A 22,709-nucleotide genomic window follows, 5' to 3' on the forward strand; every position below is an offset into this window, starting at 1 on the left:
GAATGTGAAGATGTTTACATACTGTGAGCATGATTTTTAGACAGGGTGTTCCCAAATCAAAAGCACAGCTCAAAACCTTTAATATTTAGATTCTACTCAGCTGTGGTATTTTGCGTCTCAGTGTTGTAGACATGCCACCAGGGATCAAAGTAATACTGTAGAGATCCCACTTTCTTAGTAGAGCAGGCATGTGCCAGCCATCTGTTCTATCTGCTGATAGAAAACAGCAGTAAAGTTTCTCAACGTTTTGCCAAGAAGAAAAGGGGGATTTATTGCTCAGCAGAGATGAGTTACAAGGCACCTTGTAGTGTAAGCTGCATCTGGTTTCCATAGTAATTTACATGGCATGTGTGTAAACCACGCAATTATTCTTTTTACACAGCAGTGTAAACCTGTGTTAAGTAAGCAGTTCTTCGAGATTTTCGTTGTTTATCATTTCTATAAATAACCAATTTTTAACAAAAAAAAGCTAGTCATAAATTATTTTCACTACTTTTGCAGTAGTAGCTGCAATGTACAGCATTAACTGTTGAAAAGCATTGGAACTAACAAGGGCACCCCAAGCTTCAGACTACATTTTGGGAAATTGCACAGATTTCACTCCCTGTCTTACTAACAATTTTTCTGAAATAGAAAATCCAAGTTTTCCTCTTGTGTTGCCTTCCTCTGTTTTGCTTTCCTGTTTGTGGAAGTAAAAATATTTTCTGGCAACATCACTTCTTTTTACAGACAGTTTCACAGGTATGTTCTTAGTGGGCTAAAGTTAATGCCATTAACAAGTAATGCTATAGAGAAAGAACTAACAAAAATGAGAACTAACCGAACTAACTGAAAGAATTTTTCTGGTATTTAACATCTTCTCTTGCTTTCACACTTTCCAAAGAGGTTTTTTTGGGGTAGCTACAGCTGTTACTGACTTGATTCTAGCCAAGAATGGCTTATGTACATACAAAACAAATGTAAGGAACCACACTCTTCCTAGGGCATGCAGATATGTGAGGCATATGGTGTGCCCCAGAGTTTTCAAAACTGATATGTAGTAGACATTTACATCAGATTGAACAGAATTTCAAGAGATGAATACCTTAGCTTAGAACAATGAGTTCCTGCTTATTATTTTTAAATCTTTCAAGAAAATGCATCTCAAAACCTCTTCTCTTTTGCCTTCCTTTGAGTTTACATTTGGCTTGTTAGGGTTTGCTCTTCTTTTATTTGCCTTTTTCTGTACAAATTCCACCATCTGAAAGATTCTACTTTACTTGTACTAGTCTCTTTTACCATGTTGGATTTTTTTCATTCTGCTGGGAGGTTTTTGTTTGCTTTTTGACAGTTTATTTGTGGCCAGGCTCTTCACTGCATCAGTGAACTGTAGCCCAGAGATGGTGGAAATGTAATACCCACCTTGACTGGCTGGTAGGGCTGTGCCTGATGCAGCCCAGCCTTCAGCACTGCCTCCCACCATACTCCAGCTGAAGAAGTGAGAAGTGGCACTTAGATGAGCAAGGTGCATTGCTCCAGCTGGAGGGTAGTTGCTACTGCTCTGCCTCAGAGGTCAGTCCTGGGTCTCACAGTGAAGCAACAACCCTAAATCTGCCTCAAAAAAAGTAACATAAATAAAGCAATGACACTGATGCTCTTGTACAGAGGCACTAGGAGGCTTTACCCAGCTGTGATACCTGAAGTCCATCACAGTATCTGGAATCTTAGTCTGTTCATAGAACACCTTAGTAATGGCTTTCAAAGGTTTGGGGTGGATTTTTTTTCCCCCAGCCATACAACAAGAAAACTCTGGGGTTTTTTTTTTTGCATCTAGAATTAAAGTTTGCTTTGTTTTCCAACAAACTGGTGGAGTCCATCTTTTTTTGGTCATACCAGGAAAAATTGGCAATTACCTTTGAGCTGCTTCAGCACTTGCTGTTATCAGTGCCAAATACTTCAATGAATAACTTGAAGACCAAGCACTGCTTTCAGAGCTGGTCCCACAAATCCTCTAAAGTTGCCCCTTTGCCTGGATAAAAAGCTAGCTAAACCCATCTGATCCTAAAGGAAATATATATGCCTGACATCAAACCTGGCAATCTCCCAGCCTCAGGTTTTGGCCCATCACCAGGCAAAATAAACTCCCAAACAGCAGCCCACTAATGAGAAGATCTGTCACCAGCTCTGAACACTAAAGCACAGAAACCAGCAGCAAGAGCCAGAGAGCCAGCCTTGGCAATAACAGCTGTCCAGAGAAGCAGGGGGCAGCCTCTTGGGCCATCCTGACCATCAGAGAACAGAGCTTTCTGTACTGTGATTATGAACCTGATTTTTCTCAGAACACGTGGAAGACATGGACAAATCACTACGTGTTGATGAGCAGAAGTCAGGCTCTTCCTGCAATATTTTGTTCTTGACCTCAACTTGCAAATGCGTGAATATTGATACAGCCAAAGGGAATCTGAGACTTAAAACCTCATAGGCAAATAATCAAGTCCACTGAACACCTTCAGTAAGGAGTACAAGTACCAACTTCAACCTGTTGCTTTTAAACTGCAGCAAACACTGGTCTCATTTTGCCAAGTTTGAGCCTTAGCCAGTTTTCTTTCTTGCAGAGGTTTTGGGAAATAAATTGAGCTGTTGAAACAGAGTCTACTTGAGTAACCAGGTTGAAACAAATTTATTTTCCTGTTGCAAAGCTACACATACATAAAGTTTCTTCAAGCAGTTACGTGGCTGCAATATTCCTCACAGACACTGTCAGGGAGAACAGGCAGGTTCACAGCAGAGCACACTTCAGAGAGGAAGAAGAGGCAAAATAGTTATCTGGGTCTGTAATCATGAGCAACAGATGAAAGGCATAACATATTAAGAGCTGAGAATTAATTTGCCAGCAAAGCATGTTGGCAGCTATCTTGATTGATATTTTTGTTTTGTTTTGCTTTGTGCTGGCTTTTTTACCTCCTTCCTTTCAGTTTTGCACAGGAACCTCTATTTCTATTGCATAGGCTTGATCTGATTTCTGTATTGGCAAGGGAGGGTAGCTGAGAGCTTGTAAGCCAACATGTTGATTCCCTCTGATCAGACCTGTCATGTGTTGGTATTAGGTACAGGGTGGAGCAGCTTGTACTGGTCCTTAAAGGCAAAAATTAGAAGTCTTCATCACATCAAGAACCATGGGTTTCACATTTTTACTTGATCCAACTGTAACTTTCCTTTGATGGGACAAAGTCTGCACCTTATCCTGCCCACTGACAGCGTTCACATCTGAATTGTATCTGTGTGAATTTTCTGCTTAGTTAATATTCCCTTTTTAGGTGTCTTGCCAAATATTCACAGTAAACTTCATAATTTTTATAGTATCATGTTGCCACTGTTACTTTCATTCTGTGATTCTATGAATCACCTGACACCAGAATTAGATGTAAAACATTTTGACAGGCATATCCTATTTATAGAATACCTTTATTCATCCAAAAGTAAGGGTTTTCTCATCCTGTAAAATACAATCAATCTGTAAATAATTAATTAAATTATGTTAATTAGGAAATACTTTAAAGGACAAAGTATCTGATAGTTTCTGGGCAGGAGGAAGGGTGACCTGGGGGTAAGAAGCTCACAATCTCTGCAAATTGTTGTACTTTTACTTTTCCACCTCTTCCCAAACCCAACAACTCTAACAGAAACTTCTGTCTCTAGGTTTATATATAGTGTTCCTGTCCTTGATTGCAAAGACTGAAGTAAGTGCAGTGAGGTCTTTCTCCCTTCCTGATTTAGAATAGGTGATGGATCATACTGAGCTTCTTCAGCCATTTCTGTGCCCTGCAGTGATGTAGAGAGCAGACCTGACTGCTCAGCAAGGTTTGAGGTGTGGGACGTTGTTCCCTTCCAGCAATTTTTTTTCATTCTGAAAGTGTTGTGGACCCCATTCAGCCCAGTTCTACTCACTTCATTCATCAGTAAAGGCTGGTTTGGGGTATTTGGGGAATCTCCAGCAGCTTATGACTCCAGCAGAAATTAGGGATTGTCAACATATCTGGAATGTATTGAGTGGCAAAAAGAGCAATTTGGTCCCAGTCTGCAACAGCAGACAGATTTACTGCAGATATTCATCAAGGAATAAATTACATCTCTGATCTTAGCAAAACTCTTGAATCCCAAATGGGACAGTTGTCTTATAGCACAGTGCTGACTTTTGCTGTCCTTGGACTCCTGCTTGTTTTTCATCACAGGTAAATTTGGCCTTGGGGAGGTCCACACACTCATTGCTGAGGCTGCTGTTCCTCTTGCATTTTCTCAAATAAAAATGAGGTTAGGGTCTCTGAAAAGATTCTTCTGGGGAACTTTCAGCTGCCAGCCCTCCCTGTCAGGATTTAGACTGACACAGGATAGGTCACGTTATCCAGAATTCAATAAAACACAACAGAAGGATGTAGCTTCCCCAAAATAAACTTCCTGCCTTTCTTAATGGGCCTTATTCCTGCAAGTGTGTTTAAAAGGTTTACCTGGAAGCTCAGCTTGACCCTCTGTCAAGGCAGCAGAGTCCAGGCCTTGTGAAGATGCCTATGCTGCAGATAGAGTCCATCTGTACCCAGAGAGGAAAGAAAGATTGTTCAAGACAGCAGGTAAATCAGATTCTAGCTGGGCTGAACTTTCTTCTGCAAGCACTGGTCTTTGTCCTTTGAGTGTACAGGAAGTCAAGGATGAGCTGCTTTTAAACAAGATACTTCATTTAGATGCTGGGAAATACATTGGACCTTAGCTCAGAAGACTGGACCTGCGAGGCTGGCACTGTAACCCAGGGATGGAGCTGTGCTGCCCCTGCCTATGGAAACAGTCCAAAAGGCAGAAAAGCTGTTTGTAGAACCTGTTCAGTTTCCCATCAGGAACTGGGGATAGGATTAATCTTCCTTACTTTACTCTGAAGAGGAGTCCATCTTGCTTTGAATAATTCAGGGTATGGTTATGGAGGACAGAACTGTGTGGCAGCCTCTATAGTACATGGAAATCTGACAGCAATCTACATCCACTTAGCAGAGTCTTCATTCAGTAGAAAAATCACTGTGGCTTCAGGTACAACAGCAAACACACAAGTTCCTTTTCAGATACACTTAGAAAGCTCTTAGTAGTGAATTTAGTTCTTCTTTCACAGTAGTATATAGAATTTTCTTTGATCAATGACAGCCTATGAAATAGGAAAAAATTTAGTCTCAATTTCACAAAAAAATGTATTTGAAAATCCATTAAAAGAGAGCAGTGTTAAGAAAGTCTTTCCTAATGACTAGTCAGGACAGAGTTGAGTTTTTGCATCTTTTCAAATTTTAAACACTAGTCTTCCTGTAAAATCAGGCTGAAGACCAGTATCTGCTGAGCAATAAATAAACTCTCAGTCAGAGGCGCTGCAAACTTTCTGTCACATGGGTACACAAAAGTGGAGGCCTCCCTCTCTGAAACCCTTGCAGGACTCCAGTCTGACAGATGCTGTTGTGAGATTTCATAACTTTTAGGAAAGTTCACTGCTTACATTTTGAAGAGAGATATTTATATTTGTTATACAGAAGTGCTAGTTAAAGCCAAGATTGAAACACATGGACTCAATAAAGGCCAATTATGTGACCTTTGCTGTTTGCCACGCTTTTAACTTGTGTAAGTAATTGATTACACTTTCATGAGATCATAATCAGAAGGTTGTTCTTTGGTAATGGTGTGCTAGAGGAGCTTTATCCTCGACTTCAAAGCTATTCTGTGAGGCTTAAGAACAAAGGGTTGGAAGTTTGAAGCATGGCCAAAATGAATCTGTATGCATTATCCATGTTTACCACCATTCAAGAGGTGGATTAGCTTATTCTTCGTCTGTGAGCTTTCCCTCATCACATCAGATGAGCCACCATCTCTAAGGTTTACATTTTCACTCTTAGAACTATTCTGCTTAACTAAATATAGTGTCTGTTCAGAACCCCATCGTAACTAACCTAAATACTTGTTAGTGCCATCATTTCCCTAATTGGAAAGATTTTATTCAAATTATTTTATATTCCCCATGAAGGATTTTCAGGGTAAATATTAATTATCAGTAAATATATCCAAATCCTGAAACTGGAAACAGACTATAATCTAAAGATGCCCACCCAGGACCAGCCAACCAAGCTATTCACTTACTTTTCTAGCTGTGAGGGGGAGAAAATAGCCCTGTGGGTTTTTCTCAGTGTAGATAGAGCCACATAGAAGTGTTGCAGGTGGCAGTAGCAGGCCTGCAAAGACTTGTTTTCTTAGGAAGTAACCTGATGAGACAGTGTTTTGTATTTTTTTCTCTAAGAGCAATAATAATTTTCTCCTTTTTAATTAGCTTTTGGAGACGGGTGTTTTGAACATCCGTGATCCTTAAATGTCCACCAGAGAGAGCACTAATCTTTTCCTGGGTGAACAAAGAATGAATTAGCTTGTGCTGTGCTGGAACAAGAATTAACTTTTCAGGAGAATAGCCTTTATTAATTTTCAGGATACCAGAGCAGTATGTTTTGTTGAAGATAGCAAAGGCTTGTGTATGTTTTACTTACTTTAAATCCAAACTCTTAATGGTATATCTCTTTTTGATGTACTGTTTGCTTCTCTCCCCTTCCCCAAAGCAGAAATATCTAATTATCATCTGTAAGACATAAGAGAAAGCAATTTAAAGGAAGCTTGTGCACCAGGCCTGGTTCATGCAGAGAAATAGCATTCCTTGCTAGAAATTTTCAAGACATAATGAACTGCATATTTGTCAAAACCTTAGTGATTTTGTCTTCTTTCAAATAAATTTTTTTCAAAAGTAACTCTAGTGAAGCTGTACTGAAATGCATTACAGAAAATGTGCTAAACAAAAAAAGGTCTAAATATGGGAAGCTGGGCTATTTTGCTTTCTTTGTTTCCAAATAAAGCAAGAGAGAGGAATGAGAAACTCCCAGACTTTCATCACTGAGGATGTGAACTTGTGACTGTTTTAAGAAAACCATGCGTGCTGCATGCCTTTGTCTCCACTGCCTGTGCTCAGCTGGAGGTTGCTGTGCAGCTGTTGGCACCAATGCTGCTGTCCAAGGCTCCAGCCTGCTGGAACAGCCCCACTGTCCCCACTGCAGGTTCCTGCTGCATCAGGGGGTTGCCTCTGATCTAAACCAAACCTGTATTGTCAGAAGCAGGCTAATGATGGACAGGAATGTGTACGAGGCTTTTATTGTACCTCTGTCTCAGGAGCCTGCTTTTTAGGCATGATGATGATTTTCACTTAATGCTCTGCTCATGTACTTGGATTTTTCTTTTTCACCTCTGTTCCTCTCAAACCCCAGTCTTTCTAGCAAGCCCTTCAGCTTCCAGTCTGAGATTGCTTTCAAAGGACTGCCTGAAATGCTAGAGTGCCTCCAGAGCTCAGGGTCTGAAAATATTTGCTCAAAATGACTGAGTAGGAGCTCTGTTTCCCATGTCTCCCAAAGAGCAGACGACTGCCAGAAACAATACCAAATATAATCTAAATCTATTATGTTGTGACTCACCAAGCTTCTTGACAGTGATTTTTTTCATATTACTTATCTTTATAGATATTATTTTCTCATTATTTGGAGGAAAAGCTGGTGTATTCTACAAAGATTTCAGTCCGTCTCCTCAGGGCAAAGTACTGTTGGAAGCCTGCAATGTCACCTTTCAAAATCTGAGGCTTCTTTTAAAAGCAAATGATAAATTTCACTTTCCCAATTTCATAAATCATTCTGTTGGAGGACCCGATCTGCCATCCACAGCTGAATGCCACAGGAGACATTAAGCACCAGTTAGTCATCTTCCATTGGCAAAATCAGAGTTTTATACCATTCTTCTAAAACCATTAAAACCACAAGTAGTTATTGTTGAAAGTTTCATGCAGGGATGCACTCTATTGTTAAAAAAGTCTTCCCTCTTGTGCATGGATTTTCTTCAATCTGCCATGATTTCCTTAATGTGAAGAAAGCAGGCATAGAAGAGGCTCTGCAAATTTGTGAGCATTTCACCACAGCATTGTCTAATTACTAATGTCCCATAATGTATTTTTCTCTGAGGTTGCCCATTTCTCTGAGTTCTAATTTGTCTCCTTTACTTTTTTTATTTATTTGAAACAGCAAATATCTCTATTCCTTCTTTTGTGTGCATCTCTGTTTTTTTAACCCTGCTGCTTCAGCCCATTCCCATACCCTTAGCAGCTGATACTGGGTGACAGATTATCCTGTCTTCTATGTAAACTGATTTTCTGAGAGCAAGTCTCAGTATTGCTTCATGTTGTTGGGCATGCCTCCCATTTTAGGTCTACCTCTTGAGGCTGAGTGTTGCACTGAGGTGTGAAAAATGGTTTGCCCACTCTGTGACAGGACCAGTTCATGGGTTCTGTCCCTAGCACAAAAATGGGCAGTCTGAAGGCAGACACTTCATTATCTGCTTGTCTAAGGAAGCCCCATTGTGTTGTTCATGACAGCAGTGTCTAGACTGCACTGCAGTAACAAAATGCTCACACATGTGCACATATTCCTGCTCTGGCCAGACTCCTTCAATAGCCTGGCATGCGTGGTGCGGATAATCTTTGCTGGAATTCATCTCGCTTTGCTTCATGCTTCATCTGGGAACACTGACCAACTTCTCTGACCTAATGCAGTTAATATCTTGGAGAAGCAATGGTCCATGCTGTAAACACCTAACAAACACATACATTGTCTCACTTCGTGACTTTATTTATGGCATATGCAGCTGTGAGCAGCTGCTATGGATAATGCGGGGTAGAATCTTCCAGTGTGTGCATAGCCAGAAATATTCATGGATCTGGGATAAAAAGGAACTTCTTTGATGTGTTTCTTCCTTTAAATATAGAAAATTGGCATTAAGATATATTTGTCATTTAATTGATAACAGAACATTCAGCATTGGTCTCTTTAAAATAATGAGAAGAAAATATAGTTATTTTCTTACATCTACTTCCAAAGCCAACATATTTTTGCTTCTCAATTAGAAAGGGTGCAGATTTCATTAGGTTATTGAACCATAACATACAACACTTCAAGCTCCTCTGCTTTGCTTTAGGTACTACAATTCTATGTCTATCATGTAAAATGAAGAAAACATAAAGCATATTATTGTGAATTCTTTGATAAAACATGAAAGAAAAAACAGGCAGAAACAACATGTCATCTGAACGATAAGAGAGCTTCAGTGCAGTAGATCTTGAACCAAGGAAGGGAGATCTGTAGGAATTTTAACTGTATATCGTTTAAAACCAAACTGCCGACACATGTTCTCTACAATACTTGTTAGAGGGCTTCATTATTTTTATAACCTTTTAAATTCCTCTGATTTATAGAAAACAGCCATTCAAAGTCCATAAAAGTTAATCCCGACCAAGGAATTGTTTGCCTAAAGTGAAATTTCTTCTCTCTGCTTTACCCACATGGGGAACTGTTAAAGGGCAGCTGCTTGGGGCTACCTGCTGCTTGAAAGCACCAGCTCCCCAGACTGTCCACACAAGGTCTGAAAGGGTCCTTGCCTCAGTTTCTGAGGGTCTCAAACAAAGATTTTCCACAGAAGTAAAGCACAGTTCTCCTTGGGTGCTTCCTGGAGTCAAGCCAAAAGTCCTTTGTCCATGCAAAGTGTGCAATTGTCAGTGAGCAGCAATTTAATGCAAACCCCATTTTCTTCACCACCTTTGACAGCACTGTTCATCTAAGATTCAGCTTCACTACCAAGTTTAGATCTTCAAATACTAGAGTTTGTAGGCTGGCTTTAAAAAAAAAAAAAAAAAAAAACAAAACACAAAAAACCACAAGAGTACCTTTATAATGGAAAAGGGAATTGCAGATTATGATTTCTTTTCCCTTTACCATCAACAATATCCAAGCAAACTTCGTTCTCGCTACCAGGTCACTCACAATGACCACTTAAAGCATAAATTACAGTAGTCACTAGACAATATTTTAATTGCACAAACCTATATCTTCAATTAACCATCATCACTAAATGTCGTGGTAGATTGGAGCAGGGTAAATATTTGCTGAAAGTATGTTGTTTGCTTTTCAGTCATGATGATTAATGCAAGTTAATTGGCAATTGTAGTTGGCAATCAACTCCAATTACAGCAGGACAATATTGGAGACTCAATGTAGGGTTAGTGTCAAGACAGATTTTCTCCAAATAGATAGGATTTATGGCACTAAAATCATGTTTTAGATTCACAGTTTTGAGAAGTGAAACTACCCTGCTTCTCGGTGCAACCTCTGCAGACTGGGATTTTTGTATATAACTTTAATGTCAAAGTTTAACCTACTCAATCCAGCACACATGATTTGCAAACATACTCTGCAGCACATGACTTTGAAGTTATGCTAGCTGGATCTACCTGAGGTGTTTCAGCTCTTAGATACTATCATTTCAAGAAGTTCAGTTCCTGTCAACTCAGCAGATGCACAAACTTTTGCAGAGAAATGGTGAGAGCAGTTATCTCTCCACAGTGCAATGTGTGGCTTTTCTTCTGAGCAGCCTGTTGCTTGTGCAATGTCTCTTCCCATCTTTTGAACATGCCATCAGAGCATACTCCTGCCTCAGGCACTAACCACTGCTATGCCTCTGCCCTGCTTAGTGGAATTACTTCCTTCAGCAGCAGTGAGTATTGTGGCTCATGCAGCAATGGGTCCCTTTTTCCATGGGGAACTTTCTTTTTGTCTTTGTCCTTAGGCACTAGAAAATTGGCTCTAGAAAATGAGATTCCAGTCCTTTTTCTACAAATTGGGAATCTGGCTCACAAGCTGACCTTCTACAACAGTGTGTCTGGAATGGAAATAGGGGAGTGGAGCTATTTGGACTAGTTACCAGTTGTTGTTTACTAGAATAGTAAGAACATAATGTTTTAATATCCCAGGTCATAACTCATTATGACCTGGTTTAGATACGACTAAACATCAAAGCTAACCAATGAGAAACAGACAGTGGAGCCTTGACTCACTCACTGCACTATTCTATAGATGTGTGGAGACATACAATTATTTTTCTGAACTACAGTTTTATTTGAAAACAAAAATGTTCACAATCTGACTTTATGGCTTTTTTTCATATTTTGGCATGGTATGTTGTATTGGAAAAAAAAAAGGTTTTAATTAAAAGCAGCATTTTGAACATTACACCAGACTTCATTTTTCATCTCTTGTTTTACTGTTTCTCTCCATGTCCTGTCTCCCTCACACATTTACTCCATGTGTTTAACCCCTACTTAAAACCTTTCATTGTTTCCTGCCCTATTGTTTTTCAAGTCCTCTGTGCCTACACAACACCCTCTGAAGATTATCCATGTGCAGTGTAGCCCCTCATGCCATTTCCTCTGTGTTATGGGATCTCCTTACTCTCCCTACAGACCAAGTGAATGTGCTGCCAGGACTGATCAGGAATTTCACAACAACTATTCTACCCAGGTCATGAGTGCTTTTCTGGTGTCATCAGTCCTTCTTGTACTGGGGAGCCAGGATATTGCAGGAGAAAAAGGACCTTGTTCTGGCTAAGGACACGGACAGACATCTTATGGACATAAACAAGCTATCATTTATCAGTCCAAATTTTGGCTTTAATCTCTTTGCTGCCCTGTTTTATCTAAAAGGTAGACAGAACAGTACCATCTACTGTCAGTGAGCAGATGGAAACACATTTTTGCCAGTGCCCATGCTAAGCTCTCAAGCACTTATCTGAGACCAGCAGATAGAATTACCTGCAATCCCTCGTATGCTTCATGGTAAATGAGATGCCACAATTTAACGTAAAAGTTTCATTTCTGCTTACTCTGCACACCAGCAGTTGTGCTACTGACAGAAGTGGGAGCCTCTAGTGACTGGCTAAGGTGCATACATCTCAGGTGTGTGTGGTGAGTACGGCCATGCTGCAGACACATGATGGCATTTTGCATCAAATGTGAAGAAATCTTGAACAGATGACCCAACAGAGAGGCCAGGCTCCTGTGGACAAAAGTACCAGAACCTGCAATCTGTGCCACAATGCAGGTGCTTGTTGGGGGTAGGATTAAGGTAGTGGAAAGCAGTTTTTAAATCATGCTGACACTTTCTAGGGATCTCCAAAACAGGTCATTGGTATTGCAGTTAATGAGTGACATGAAGCCAGCTTGGTAGGAGAGCTCTCAGCTCCACCCTTGGAAAAATGTAATGGAGCAGGGTTGAACAAGGCAGTGTCAGAGCTGTGAACAAGATATGTGTCCTGTTGTGGTGCCCCAGCAGCATGGCTACTCACTGCCTGGCCCTGTTTGCCCAAGGCAGTGCACTGTGCAGGTCAACCAAGAGCAAGCCTGCGTAATCTCCTGCCACACTTGAATGTGCCTCTGCCCTTTAAACTGCACTTGTGGCACAGGCAGGTCATCCAGGCTCACCTGGCAGTTCCAGGAGGATTCTGCCCAAAAAATAGCTTTAAGAATGAGCTTAGTGTTCAGGTATTTTTGTTGTCTGCCAGATGAACAGTGTAGGTTGTATAAAACATCTTCTCTGTGTAACATTTCTCCACTATATGCATGCCATTTTCCTTGCTGATATGCTGCTTGCTGATTACTGTGTATGGTCACTCGCAATCTATGAAATAAGAGGAAATTGTCTGAAAATTATGTTTAGATGAAGAAGGACTCAGGGAAATTGTAGAAACTAATCCAGTGAATGCATCATGAAAAGTGTAGTAGTTCTGCTATAGTTTATGTACTCAATAGTTTGTTTCTGTGAATACAATTAAAATATATATAGATTTTTCATTTATTTTGTCGTAGGCCGAGTACTACTATGAATTCCTGTCTTTGCACTCTTTGGATAAAGGCATAATGGCTGATCCAACTATAAATATCCCCCTGCTGGGAACAGTTCCTCATAAAGCATCAGGTTTGTACTGTTGATATTATAAGTTTTGTTTCTGTAAAATATATTCTACAGCCAGTAAAGTCTAAATATTTCATTATGAGTTGTAGTTCTGAAGTTTATTGCCTAAAGCAATGCTTGCCACTGTGCTTGGCACTGAACAGTTGAACAGTTTGCAATTGCCTTGCCTAAGTACAGCAGCATATTTTGTCTGAGTCAAGACACATGAAGCTTTTATGTGTGGATAAATCAGCAGAAACTTGTGCAAAATTGTTGCATAAAATTCATAAATGCTGTTACTTAGTTGTACAACTTTTAGAAGACAAATTCTTTGATCACTATCAGGAAAGTTATCAAATTATGCTGTTTCTCAGAATTTGCAGTTTGTGGATATTCTGCTTTCATTTGGAGTCATCAGGCATTCAGCTCAAAGACACAAGTTCTAGTTTAGGATATTATAATTTATCACTTATCCCATAGCTGTGCATTCTTAATCCTTCACTGGAATTTACAGCCCCACAGCAGAGGCTGAGCCCAAGCCAATGCAAAAGCTCTAGAAATACCATGGTGTGTAGGGAGCTGATTTGAGTTAAAAAGCTTTCCATGAAAGATTATTGAATCCAGTTAGCTCTGAAGTGGATGAATAACAGTTTATGTGATCTGTTTCAGGTTCCTACGTGGTAGCCTCTGGTAGGAAGGGAGAAATGTGTCTCTTGATGACAGCAGTGTCTTAGCGATCATCGTTTCCTAAATTGCCTTAGCCAACCTATGGGATAAATGTGGGAAAGAAATGAGTAATAAAACAGGAGGATTGGACTGCAAATGAAACACTGATATACAAGTTTTCACCTCTGATGAGTCTTTATTCCTTCTCTCTTTTTCAGTAGATAATTTCTGAAAGTTTGTGTATAATATTCTCTTTTTTCAGCTTGTGGTAGATTGGCATTGAAGTAAGCTTTCAATACAGCTTTTTGCCATGACACCTGGAATTTTGCACGAATGATTGGTCTCTCCATTCAGTGCAGGTTGAAGGAGTGGTATTGAAAATAGATTTGAGTGAAAGATGGTATGATATTTGTACCACAACTGCTGCAATTGAATTGGTTCCAAGCCCAATGAATGTCAAATAAAGATACTTGAAAGCAACCTAAAAGTCATAGAGGCCAAGTTCTTGTTAAGCATTGTTTCTATCTCCATATAAAACAGGTGAGATATGTGAAAAGCACTCTCTGCTGCACTCAGCATTCTCTAATATAACCTAGTTTCTCCCTTAATTTTTAACTGACTAGAAAGGGTAGTCCTAAATGACTCCTTTCTGACTGTGTTTAGGAAAACTTAATCTAAAAGTGCAGGGAGGCCAGAGATGAGAGCTCACAGCTGCAGCAGAATGTCTGTTAACCATCATGATGGGAGATCTTATTAAAGTCAAAAAGGATTTATGCTGTTGGCAGCACTGGTACCTCAGTTCCAGGACTAATAGGGGCTTGCCATGGTGTTCCCTTACAAGGATCATGTGCAGGGCACCACTGGACTGGGTGCATATATAAGCAGTATTTAAGTCCTGTTTGATGTTCCAGTGCTCAGTACCCACAGAGTATTTGAAGCATGTACACTGTTAATTGTGAGCCACTACTATGAAGGTGGGTTTTTTATACTCCCTGTTAGATGGCCAAAATTAACTTAGTAGTCCTAAGTAAATACATGCTATCAAGGTAGTGATCTTTTGCTACTTTGTAGTTATTGGTATAATTTAAATGTTGGCAAAACAGAGTTGACAAATCTAGTCTGGTTTGCCTGGATCTACTGCTTTACCAAAGAATTTTTCTATACATACAGATGCCATAAGAAATTCAACCACAAGCTTGTATTTAGTACCAAATCAACAATTATGGTATTTTTTTAAAAAGTGTTTTATTCCAAAGAAAATTAATTGCCCTTAAGGAGAAATAAAAGGGAGAAACAACTATAGTAAACATGAGCGTGGGAAACAAGAATGAGGATTAACAGATACCTTCTTCAGAGGTAATTGAACCCAGTGGTTTTATAAAAATCAGTGGACTCTTGAAACTTCTTTGAGGATATTTTTCTCCAAATAAGGCATATGAACAGCTTTATTGCTGTAGGGCCTCTATAGCCTGTATTTGTCCTATGGCCAATGGTGGCAATAAGAAGACCTGTGGAAGAGCAAAAAGAGGGCAACCACATGTGATACTTCCATTTAGCCTCTCAGCTTTTACTACCTTCAGCTTGATTTCCTGTGTCTACTTTGTAAGCCCACGTGGGTTATGGATCTCGCTTTCTAGTACTTCCCCAGGCTGTCCTTGAGTCCATATCATCTCCTGTTATCGCCAATCACCTTGGCAAGGAGTTCACTGCAATCCATTGCATGAAGATCCCCCTCCTGTTGTTTCAAGTCTGGCTGCAACAGCTTCATCTGATGGGCAACTGTCCTTGCACTGGTAGAGGCAATAGTCAATCTATCCTGTTCATCCTATCCATGATCTTGTACACATCTATTATGTATCCCCTGATTTTTTTTCTCTTTGCCAGACTTTGAAGAGTCACAGCCTACTCAATTGCTTCTCATTGGACGCAGCCTTGTCCTTCTCTTAGCTTTCTCTAATGCAGGATATCCTGAGATGAGGTACCAAATTCTCCTTGGATTTAAGTGAGATTTAAATCACCTAGGTTCCTTAGACTTATCTGAAAACCCATTCCCAAGTCCCAGAATTGGTAGCTGATTCAGTGCTCACACCATGGTATTGTTACACCTAAACTCATGGTAAGATGTTAAGAAGGCTGGAGATGCTTTTCAATGGGAGCTTAAAGAGCTAAGACTGCTCAGCTTGTGCAAAAGAAGATATCTGGGAGGAGTGTGGATACCTGCCCAGTGAGAAGCAGCTGGCTGCTCATTTCTGACTGCGGGGGAAAGCCTGTGAAGGTCCAGTGGTTCAATCTGAGGTTAGCAAGTTCAAAACAAAGTGAGTCATTTTTGTGGCAGTGATTAACATCTTGAACACCACACTCAGAGAGGTAAACACAGCTATAGCTCTGTGCCCAGAAGCAAGGGAGTGGCCTGTGACTGAGAAAGAGCTGGGCCCCTGAGTGGCCCGAGCTGGCCCCTGCTGTCCCTGTCTGAGCCAGGCAGTGCAGTGCTGGTGCAGGCTGGTGTGACCAGGCTGCTGGCACAGTGTTTCCTGCAGCCCCCACAGTCCACAAGCCAGGCTCAGGAGACCTTCTCTCCCTCAACACTGCTGATGTTGAGACATTAAAATATAGGTGCTGAGCATCCAAACATGCTGAAAATCTCTCCGAGCTCAGCAGCAGAAATCAGGGTCTTCTCTGAGTGCAACACCATCTCTGCTCTGTCTGCCATCCTGGTAGAGAGCGACAGTGGGCTGCAGGACTGTGTATGGGCTCCCACTCCTCTCCAGACCTTTCATGCCTGCTCCTGTTGAGATTGGTCATTCAGAGATGTCCCTTAAGGAGTCCCTTAGGTGGTTTTTGTTGTTGGCCTCGGCACATTTGCTTTGTGGGTAAGGCAATTGCTTGCAAACTTGAAAGGCTTGCAGACATCCAGGAGTTACTCTCAGCCTGCTTCTCCTGAAGACAATTTAGAGAACCTCAGTTTCCTAAGCAGAGGGCAAAGGCAAAAGGCATGACCTCCCAGACAAAAGGTGTTAAACCTGCATCCTCTGCATCCTAGGAGAGCATTCTAATTACTACCTAAAATTAAATTCGGTTTAAGTCACTAGGTTTCCTCGGGTTACTTTTCAAATTTGTTAAACTTTCCTTGTTCCTATTAGAGCCATATGCTCTGCAGCCCTGGATAGAAGTGCTCCAGAGGTTACAGAAATATATATGTGCAGGAGAGGCTGTTTTCTGCCCCGGTGGTGGGAGGATGGATAACTGAAAGAAGTCCATCTGTGATTCCCTCTGCTTGTTTCTAGCCAGTGGTGGACATATGTAGACTGCATCCTGAATTAGGGAAGCAAGGACCAGAGCTGAGGTTTGCCCTACAGTGGCCCTGCTCAGCACTGTGATAGGCCATGGGAGCTCATGGCCGTGGTTCTTTGATGCAAGGGACTTCCCTCTGTGCTTTGGTTTGACTGTGGTGCTGTTGGTGGGCGCTTAGCATTTTTCAAACAGGCATAAAAATGCAAAGATTCAGGAAGAGCTTAGGGGCTTTATTCCAACTGAACCACCACAGAGTTCAGCCAGGATCCAGGTGGTTTTTGCTCACAGGAGGGTCCTTTACTGCATATCTGTGTGCCTAGCTGTTCTCACACATGAGGAGTCCAAAAATTCCAGAGTGGGCAATGCTGGAATAAAAGGTTTATGATCTGTGGCCTTGGTCTCCAGGGATGCATTTCTGGGTTTTTCCCTAGGCATTTAAACCACAGCCAGATCTCAGGGGAGTTCAGGGCTTGCTACCAATTCAATGAAATCTAGATACAGCTATAGTGCTGTCATTAACAGTCTGCCACAGCTTCCCCATTGCAATTTGTTCAACTAAAACACATCCTAATCGAAGCACTGATTTCCTGCATTTATGCTAAGAAGTGTAAGTAGTTACTTATAAGAAAGTTACTACAATTTAAGAAGTTTACAGCATTTGAAATGTATATTTTAAATAATCAACTGTGTTTCCTTCTTGTCACTTGGTTACATGGTTTTGGTCTTTGCAAAGGTTGGTGCAAAAGCCCTTCAACTACGTAATTGCTTTAGAATTACAACTGCAAGGCACCTTTCTGTTTGTAGGACTTACCAGAGGCAGAATGTGTTTCAGCAATAAATTATTCTGTATTTTACCAAGGTACCAAATAACAAAAATGGCAAAATTCTGGCTTGCAAAATTGTTATAACAAGCAATCTAAAACAACCCAAATGTTGGGCTTTCAGCTCTGTATTTTATTAGGAAATCTCAGACCAGCTTCAGAAGAAGGGAATAAACAATTTCTGTTAGTTGGATTTGACTTATCAGGCAGCTAAGAAGAGCCAATTTTGAAGAAAAGAGATAAAATCATTTCATCTGAAGATTATTTAAGTCACTTGTGACAATCACAACAGAAAATTCCATAGTTCTGAGGTATTGGGCTTATTTCATCATTAAAATACTCCAGATTTATTTGCCTTTATTAGTTGCTTAAACTCTTTGTATTTCAAAAGTGTCTGAATACTTTTCCTGGAAAGGCAATGTGCACTACTCTGAACTCATTCTGTCAGAGTGGGGTGTTTATACCTTCTTTTTAAAAACTGCAGCCATGATCATGCTTATCAAGTGTACTATTTTGTCAGCACTTTATGCAGTAAGTTTTGGTTAGATCAGTATCTTATTTAGGTAATAATTGTAATATCCAAATGAGAAAAACTTACCTAAAGTAACTTTCCCCCTAAATATATGTTTTTACAGAAGTCATATGACAGCATAGAAAATTTAGAAAATTTAGACTCAGAAGTGAGAAGTTCAACTCAGAAAACAAAAAGTAGGCTTCCAGCTTGTTTTGATATATCCTTAGATACCTCCACATGAATAATTGCCTTATCTGCAAGAAAAGCATGGTTGTGTTAAGATCACTGTCTGCACTAGAGACTCTTGGGGTTGTTTCAGCAAATGAGCACAAGCTCTTCTCCTGTCTTGCTTTACTTCTAACCCTAGTGCCACCTCTGAATAAAGGGATCTGCCTTACATTGTTTCATCAATGGCATTCCTCCAAAGCTTAGATACATCTATAATTTATTTTTTTTTTCAGTATTGCAATGTATGCTTTTGTATGTATGTGTATATGTGCACGTAAATATAAGTGTTATTGGTATTATTATCCTTTTAGTTGTTCAGGTTGGATTTCCTTGCCTTGGAAAACAAGATGGGGTTGCTGCATTTGAAGTGAACGTGATCATAATGAATTCAGAAGGCAATATTATTCTCCAGACCCCTCAGAATGCCATCTTCTTTAAAACCTGTCAGCAAGGTAACACTGAAGAAAACATGCTGGAATGCTGTTAGACCAGGTCACCTGACTGTCTTATGTTTCATTTAGGATAAGAGCTAGAGAGAATGGAAGCAAAGCAGTCACACAATGTGAACCAATCATGATGAATTCCAGGCTTTCTAGTTCTGTGTGCATTTGCTGATCATTTACTACATGTTTACTGAGCCTTTTCTTACAGAACTCCCTTGGCAGACTGGGTTGGAGACATTCCTTCCTCCTGCTGTTCGCTGCTCATCACATTAACATCAGTAGGATGTCAATTAAGGACATTGATAGAGATGTATCATATGAAAAACCCCTATTAGCAAACAATTCAAGGTGCTTGGAGGAGGGCTAGTTCTGTGAAAGCAGGCTGAGGTTAACGTTTCCAGAAATGGCGCATCTGGGGAACTGACCTTCTGGGAACTATAGTGGGGACACTGGTATCAGTTAATGTTATCAGTGCCTCAGCTCCAGCTTGGTGTTGTTAGTTCCCTAAATCTCAAACTTGTGCATCCAAACTGAATACAAAAATCTTAACTCAGGAAATTTCTGCAAAACTTGGCTTTATCTTCTCTGTAGCCCAGGTGCAACCTCTTGGCTTTTGATACAGGTAAAATGGTGGAAGTTGGTGTTCAGTACCTCCAGTTATCAGGCAGTAAGCACACAGAGGACATGCTGGTAGGCGAGAAGCCACAAAGTTTTTGCAGTGTTTGCTTGGAATGGAGAGCACTTGGTCAATCAACTGATCTATAAACCATATGCACTATGTAATAAGACTTTCTGAATCAATTTGATACACCACCAACTATAATTGTCACTTTAAGGCTATGGAAATGAGGCTATGGAAACTGAAAAATCAGTGTCCAAGATAAGATAATTATCCCATATCATGTGCAATTGTATCAAATTAACCCATGGAAGGGTTGATGTACAAAGAACAAGATTTTTTTTCTTCCCCTATTAAATCTTCATTCACAGTCCCGCATTTTCTTCTCTGCACTATTTTCTCTGAGATAATTGGCTGTAGTGTGGTTTCAAAGAGTGAGCAGTGGGAGCAAGAGCTGTTTATTCTTTGAAACCTCACTATGCACAAATAGCAAAGCTGCTTGTCCCCTTTGAAGCCTTGCTGCTGCCAATTAGCCCAGGGAAAGTGGAGGAGGGGGAGAAGAAGTGGGCAGAGAAACAGGAAGAAAAATGGAGGCTTTAAGTACACAAAAACAATCAGATCTCATGTATGAAGTTGTGTGTCTGGTGTAAATACAGCATAAAACTTTTCCTAGCTTTTTATTTTCAGTTCAGCTCAAAGATACTGAACTAATGAACTTTGGAAATAGCATTGGGGTATTCTAATAGGGAGAGCAGAGTTACAGGTCTGTATTTTGGAAAATAGTGGCTTAAAGAGGAAGGGTTCCAAACTCAGTTTAGTCATAGCAGTCATCCAAGTTATAATTTCTATGTTATTATTTGTTGTTACCATTTTTATACGAGCTGTAATATCCAACAATTTAGCAGTATTGCATCATATGACCTCTCAGGAAAGCTGGGGTTGATTATTGTCCCAGTTCTTTGTTCATGGAGCCAGCTGAGAGACACAAGAAAGATTTCCCAAACTTTAGAGACATGCCAAGGAGGAGTTTTCTCACATCATCTCTTCCAGCCCATACTGGAATAACTTCCATTCCTGACCTGTGTCTAGTAAGGTGGAAACAGCAGCGTTTTAGGACAGATGCTGAGAAGGATAAGAATGTCTCTAGTGGTTGGTGTTAGAGTATGTGTGAGTTTCCTTCCTCTGAAAGATGTCATACTTAGCGAAGAGCTCCTGTCAGGGCCCTAGTCACTGTTTCCAGTTATTCTTGGCCATACAAAAAGGCCCCATCAGAGGAAGTGAGGGGAGCAAGGGAGCAATTTTGTGGATAAGAGAGGATTTGTTGTGGCTAACAGGTAGTCACAAAGAAAAAATATATGTTTTCCTATTTTTCTGCTTGAAATGGTATGTATTTAAGCATGCATTTTTTTGGTAATGAATAGCAGCTCTGCATTTGAGTACAAAGAGAGAAACATTTCCAGAAAAACTCCTAGAATACAGTGTTAGAACACAGGAGGAACAAAAATCCTTTACAACAATTACTATGGCTGCAAACAGCTTAACTTTTGAGGCATATCATTTTACCTCACAGGTTTTGAACCTTCTCACTTGGAATGTCACACAACAGAGCATCAAGATGAGGAGGTTGTGCCTGCCACTGATCCCTACTGATGCTGAGTTTTTCTAATGGGAATAGGCAGTCTCTCCTGCCTGCCTTATTCTCCGTGAGGGATCTGGGAAGGCATTTTTAAGTAACCTTTTTTCTACCCAGCAGCCCCTTTTGATGATGTTCTATAGGGCTTGATTTAGTTTGATTTAGTTTGCCTTCTGTTTTGATGGACTCTGGTGTTTTGAGGATAGTGGTGGCACCCAGAAGTATCTCTCTGTATAATCCTGCCAGTGTTGCCAAATGCTTTTACGTATTTGATCAGTAATTGAGATATGAATGAGAGCTGACCATGATGCAGAACTGTTGTGCAGGAGTGCTTTCATCTTCCTTTCTGGCCTTCTTCCACTTAGCCTTGATGCTCACTCTTTCATGTGAACACAGATTTCATCATTGTCACCTCAGTAGTAACAGATGTGGTAACTAATGCAATGCAAGTTGCAGTGAAGTCTACTTCAGGCTGCAGAAATCCAAACTGGTCCTGCACACTAAGGGTAGGTCTAACCAGCCATGCAAGTTCTGCACCAAGTTGCCTGCTCATTTCCACACAGAAAATAAAGTACTGGATTGAGCAGAGCAGAGCATCCACATTGCTCATGCACTTATAGAGCAGCAGAGAAATAACAATGCAGAGTCCAACAACAAGTGCATCAGCCATGTGAACATGTGATGGAACGTCTGTTTGTAGACTACAAAAAGAGAAACCAATTTGTGTTGAAGAAATCTTAGCTGAATTTCCATTTCTTCAGTGTTTGTCTGCCAGCAAATATTTTAACTTTTGTGTCAAAGAAATATATTAATTCTACTGAGATCTGGCTGGCAGCTGAAGTACATAACATTTTAATTAAGATTGTTGTTATATTTTATGAAGCGGAATGTCCAGGAGGATGCAGAAATGGAGGGGTTTGCAACGAAAGACATGTCTGTGAATGTCCTGATGGATTTTACGGGCCTCATTGTGAGAAAGGTAATTTAATAAAAAAATCTCAACTGTCTTCTTTACTACAATCTCAAGAAAACTGTATCTCCTGCACTGTAGGCTTTCCTAAATTAAGAATGGCCTATTCTGAAGATTTTGTATATTTTGAGTTCAAATATGTAAGAGAATTGTTATTATCATCCATAGTCTTGTGGAAATACGAATTTCTTACATGAAAAATATTTTCTCTTTCACAAATTACTTTTAACAAAAACTGATGCAATAGTTAAGTGATCCCTAATCACAGGGAATCTGTCTGGCAAGAAGATTAAATAAATTTCTTCTGCTAATGAGGACTAGCTGTGAAACAAAGCACAGTGCTTTAGTTGCTCTGCATTTGTTTATTTGCAGATAGGATCAGATTTGTAAGCAGGCTGAAAACAAAGATGGGAAGATGAAGGGAAGATTCTCTTTCTCTTCCATGAGTGGATAATAGCTCAAAACAACATTTCCAGGAGTGAAGAGCCAGGAAATTGGTGTGACTTGGCAAGGAAACTAGATCTTCTTCCTTTTCCCAGTGGCAGTCCCTCCCCAGGGCGACCGGAGACGCCCATCCCCATGGGCATCCTACTCCAATGCAATCATTCACTCCCAGATACTCTGGCTACATCAAAAATATTAAATACAAAGGATCAAGGACTGTTCTCTG

At 40.3% G+C, this 22,709-nt stretch overlaps 1 protein-coding gene across 1 annotated transcript in view; it reads left to right on the forward strand.

Moving 5' to 3' along the window:
- WIF1 (WNT inhibitory factor 1) overlaps positions 1-22,709 on the forward strand; it is a 37,570-nt gene that overhangs the window by 4,659 nt on the left and 10,202 nt on the right. The window contains exons 3-5 of the mRNA XM_059846974.1: positions 12,770-12,878; positions 18,686-18,826; positions 21,953-22,048. Coding sequence (XP_059702957.1) covers positions 12,770-12,878; positions 18,686-18,826; positions 21,953-22,048 — 346 coding nt within the window. The remainder of the gene's footprint in view (positions 1-12,769; positions 12,879-18,685; positions 18,827-21,952; positions 22,049-22,709) is intronic.

The sequence above is a fragment of the Haemorhous mexicanus genome, chromosome 5 (assembly GCF_027477595.1).
Source record: "Haemorhous mexicanus isolate bHaeMex1 chromosome 5, bHaeMex1.pri, whole genome shotgun sequence".
Classification (NCBI taxonomy): Eukaryota; Metazoa; Chordata; class Aves; order Passeriformes; family Fringillidae; genus Haemorhous; species Haemorhous mexicanus.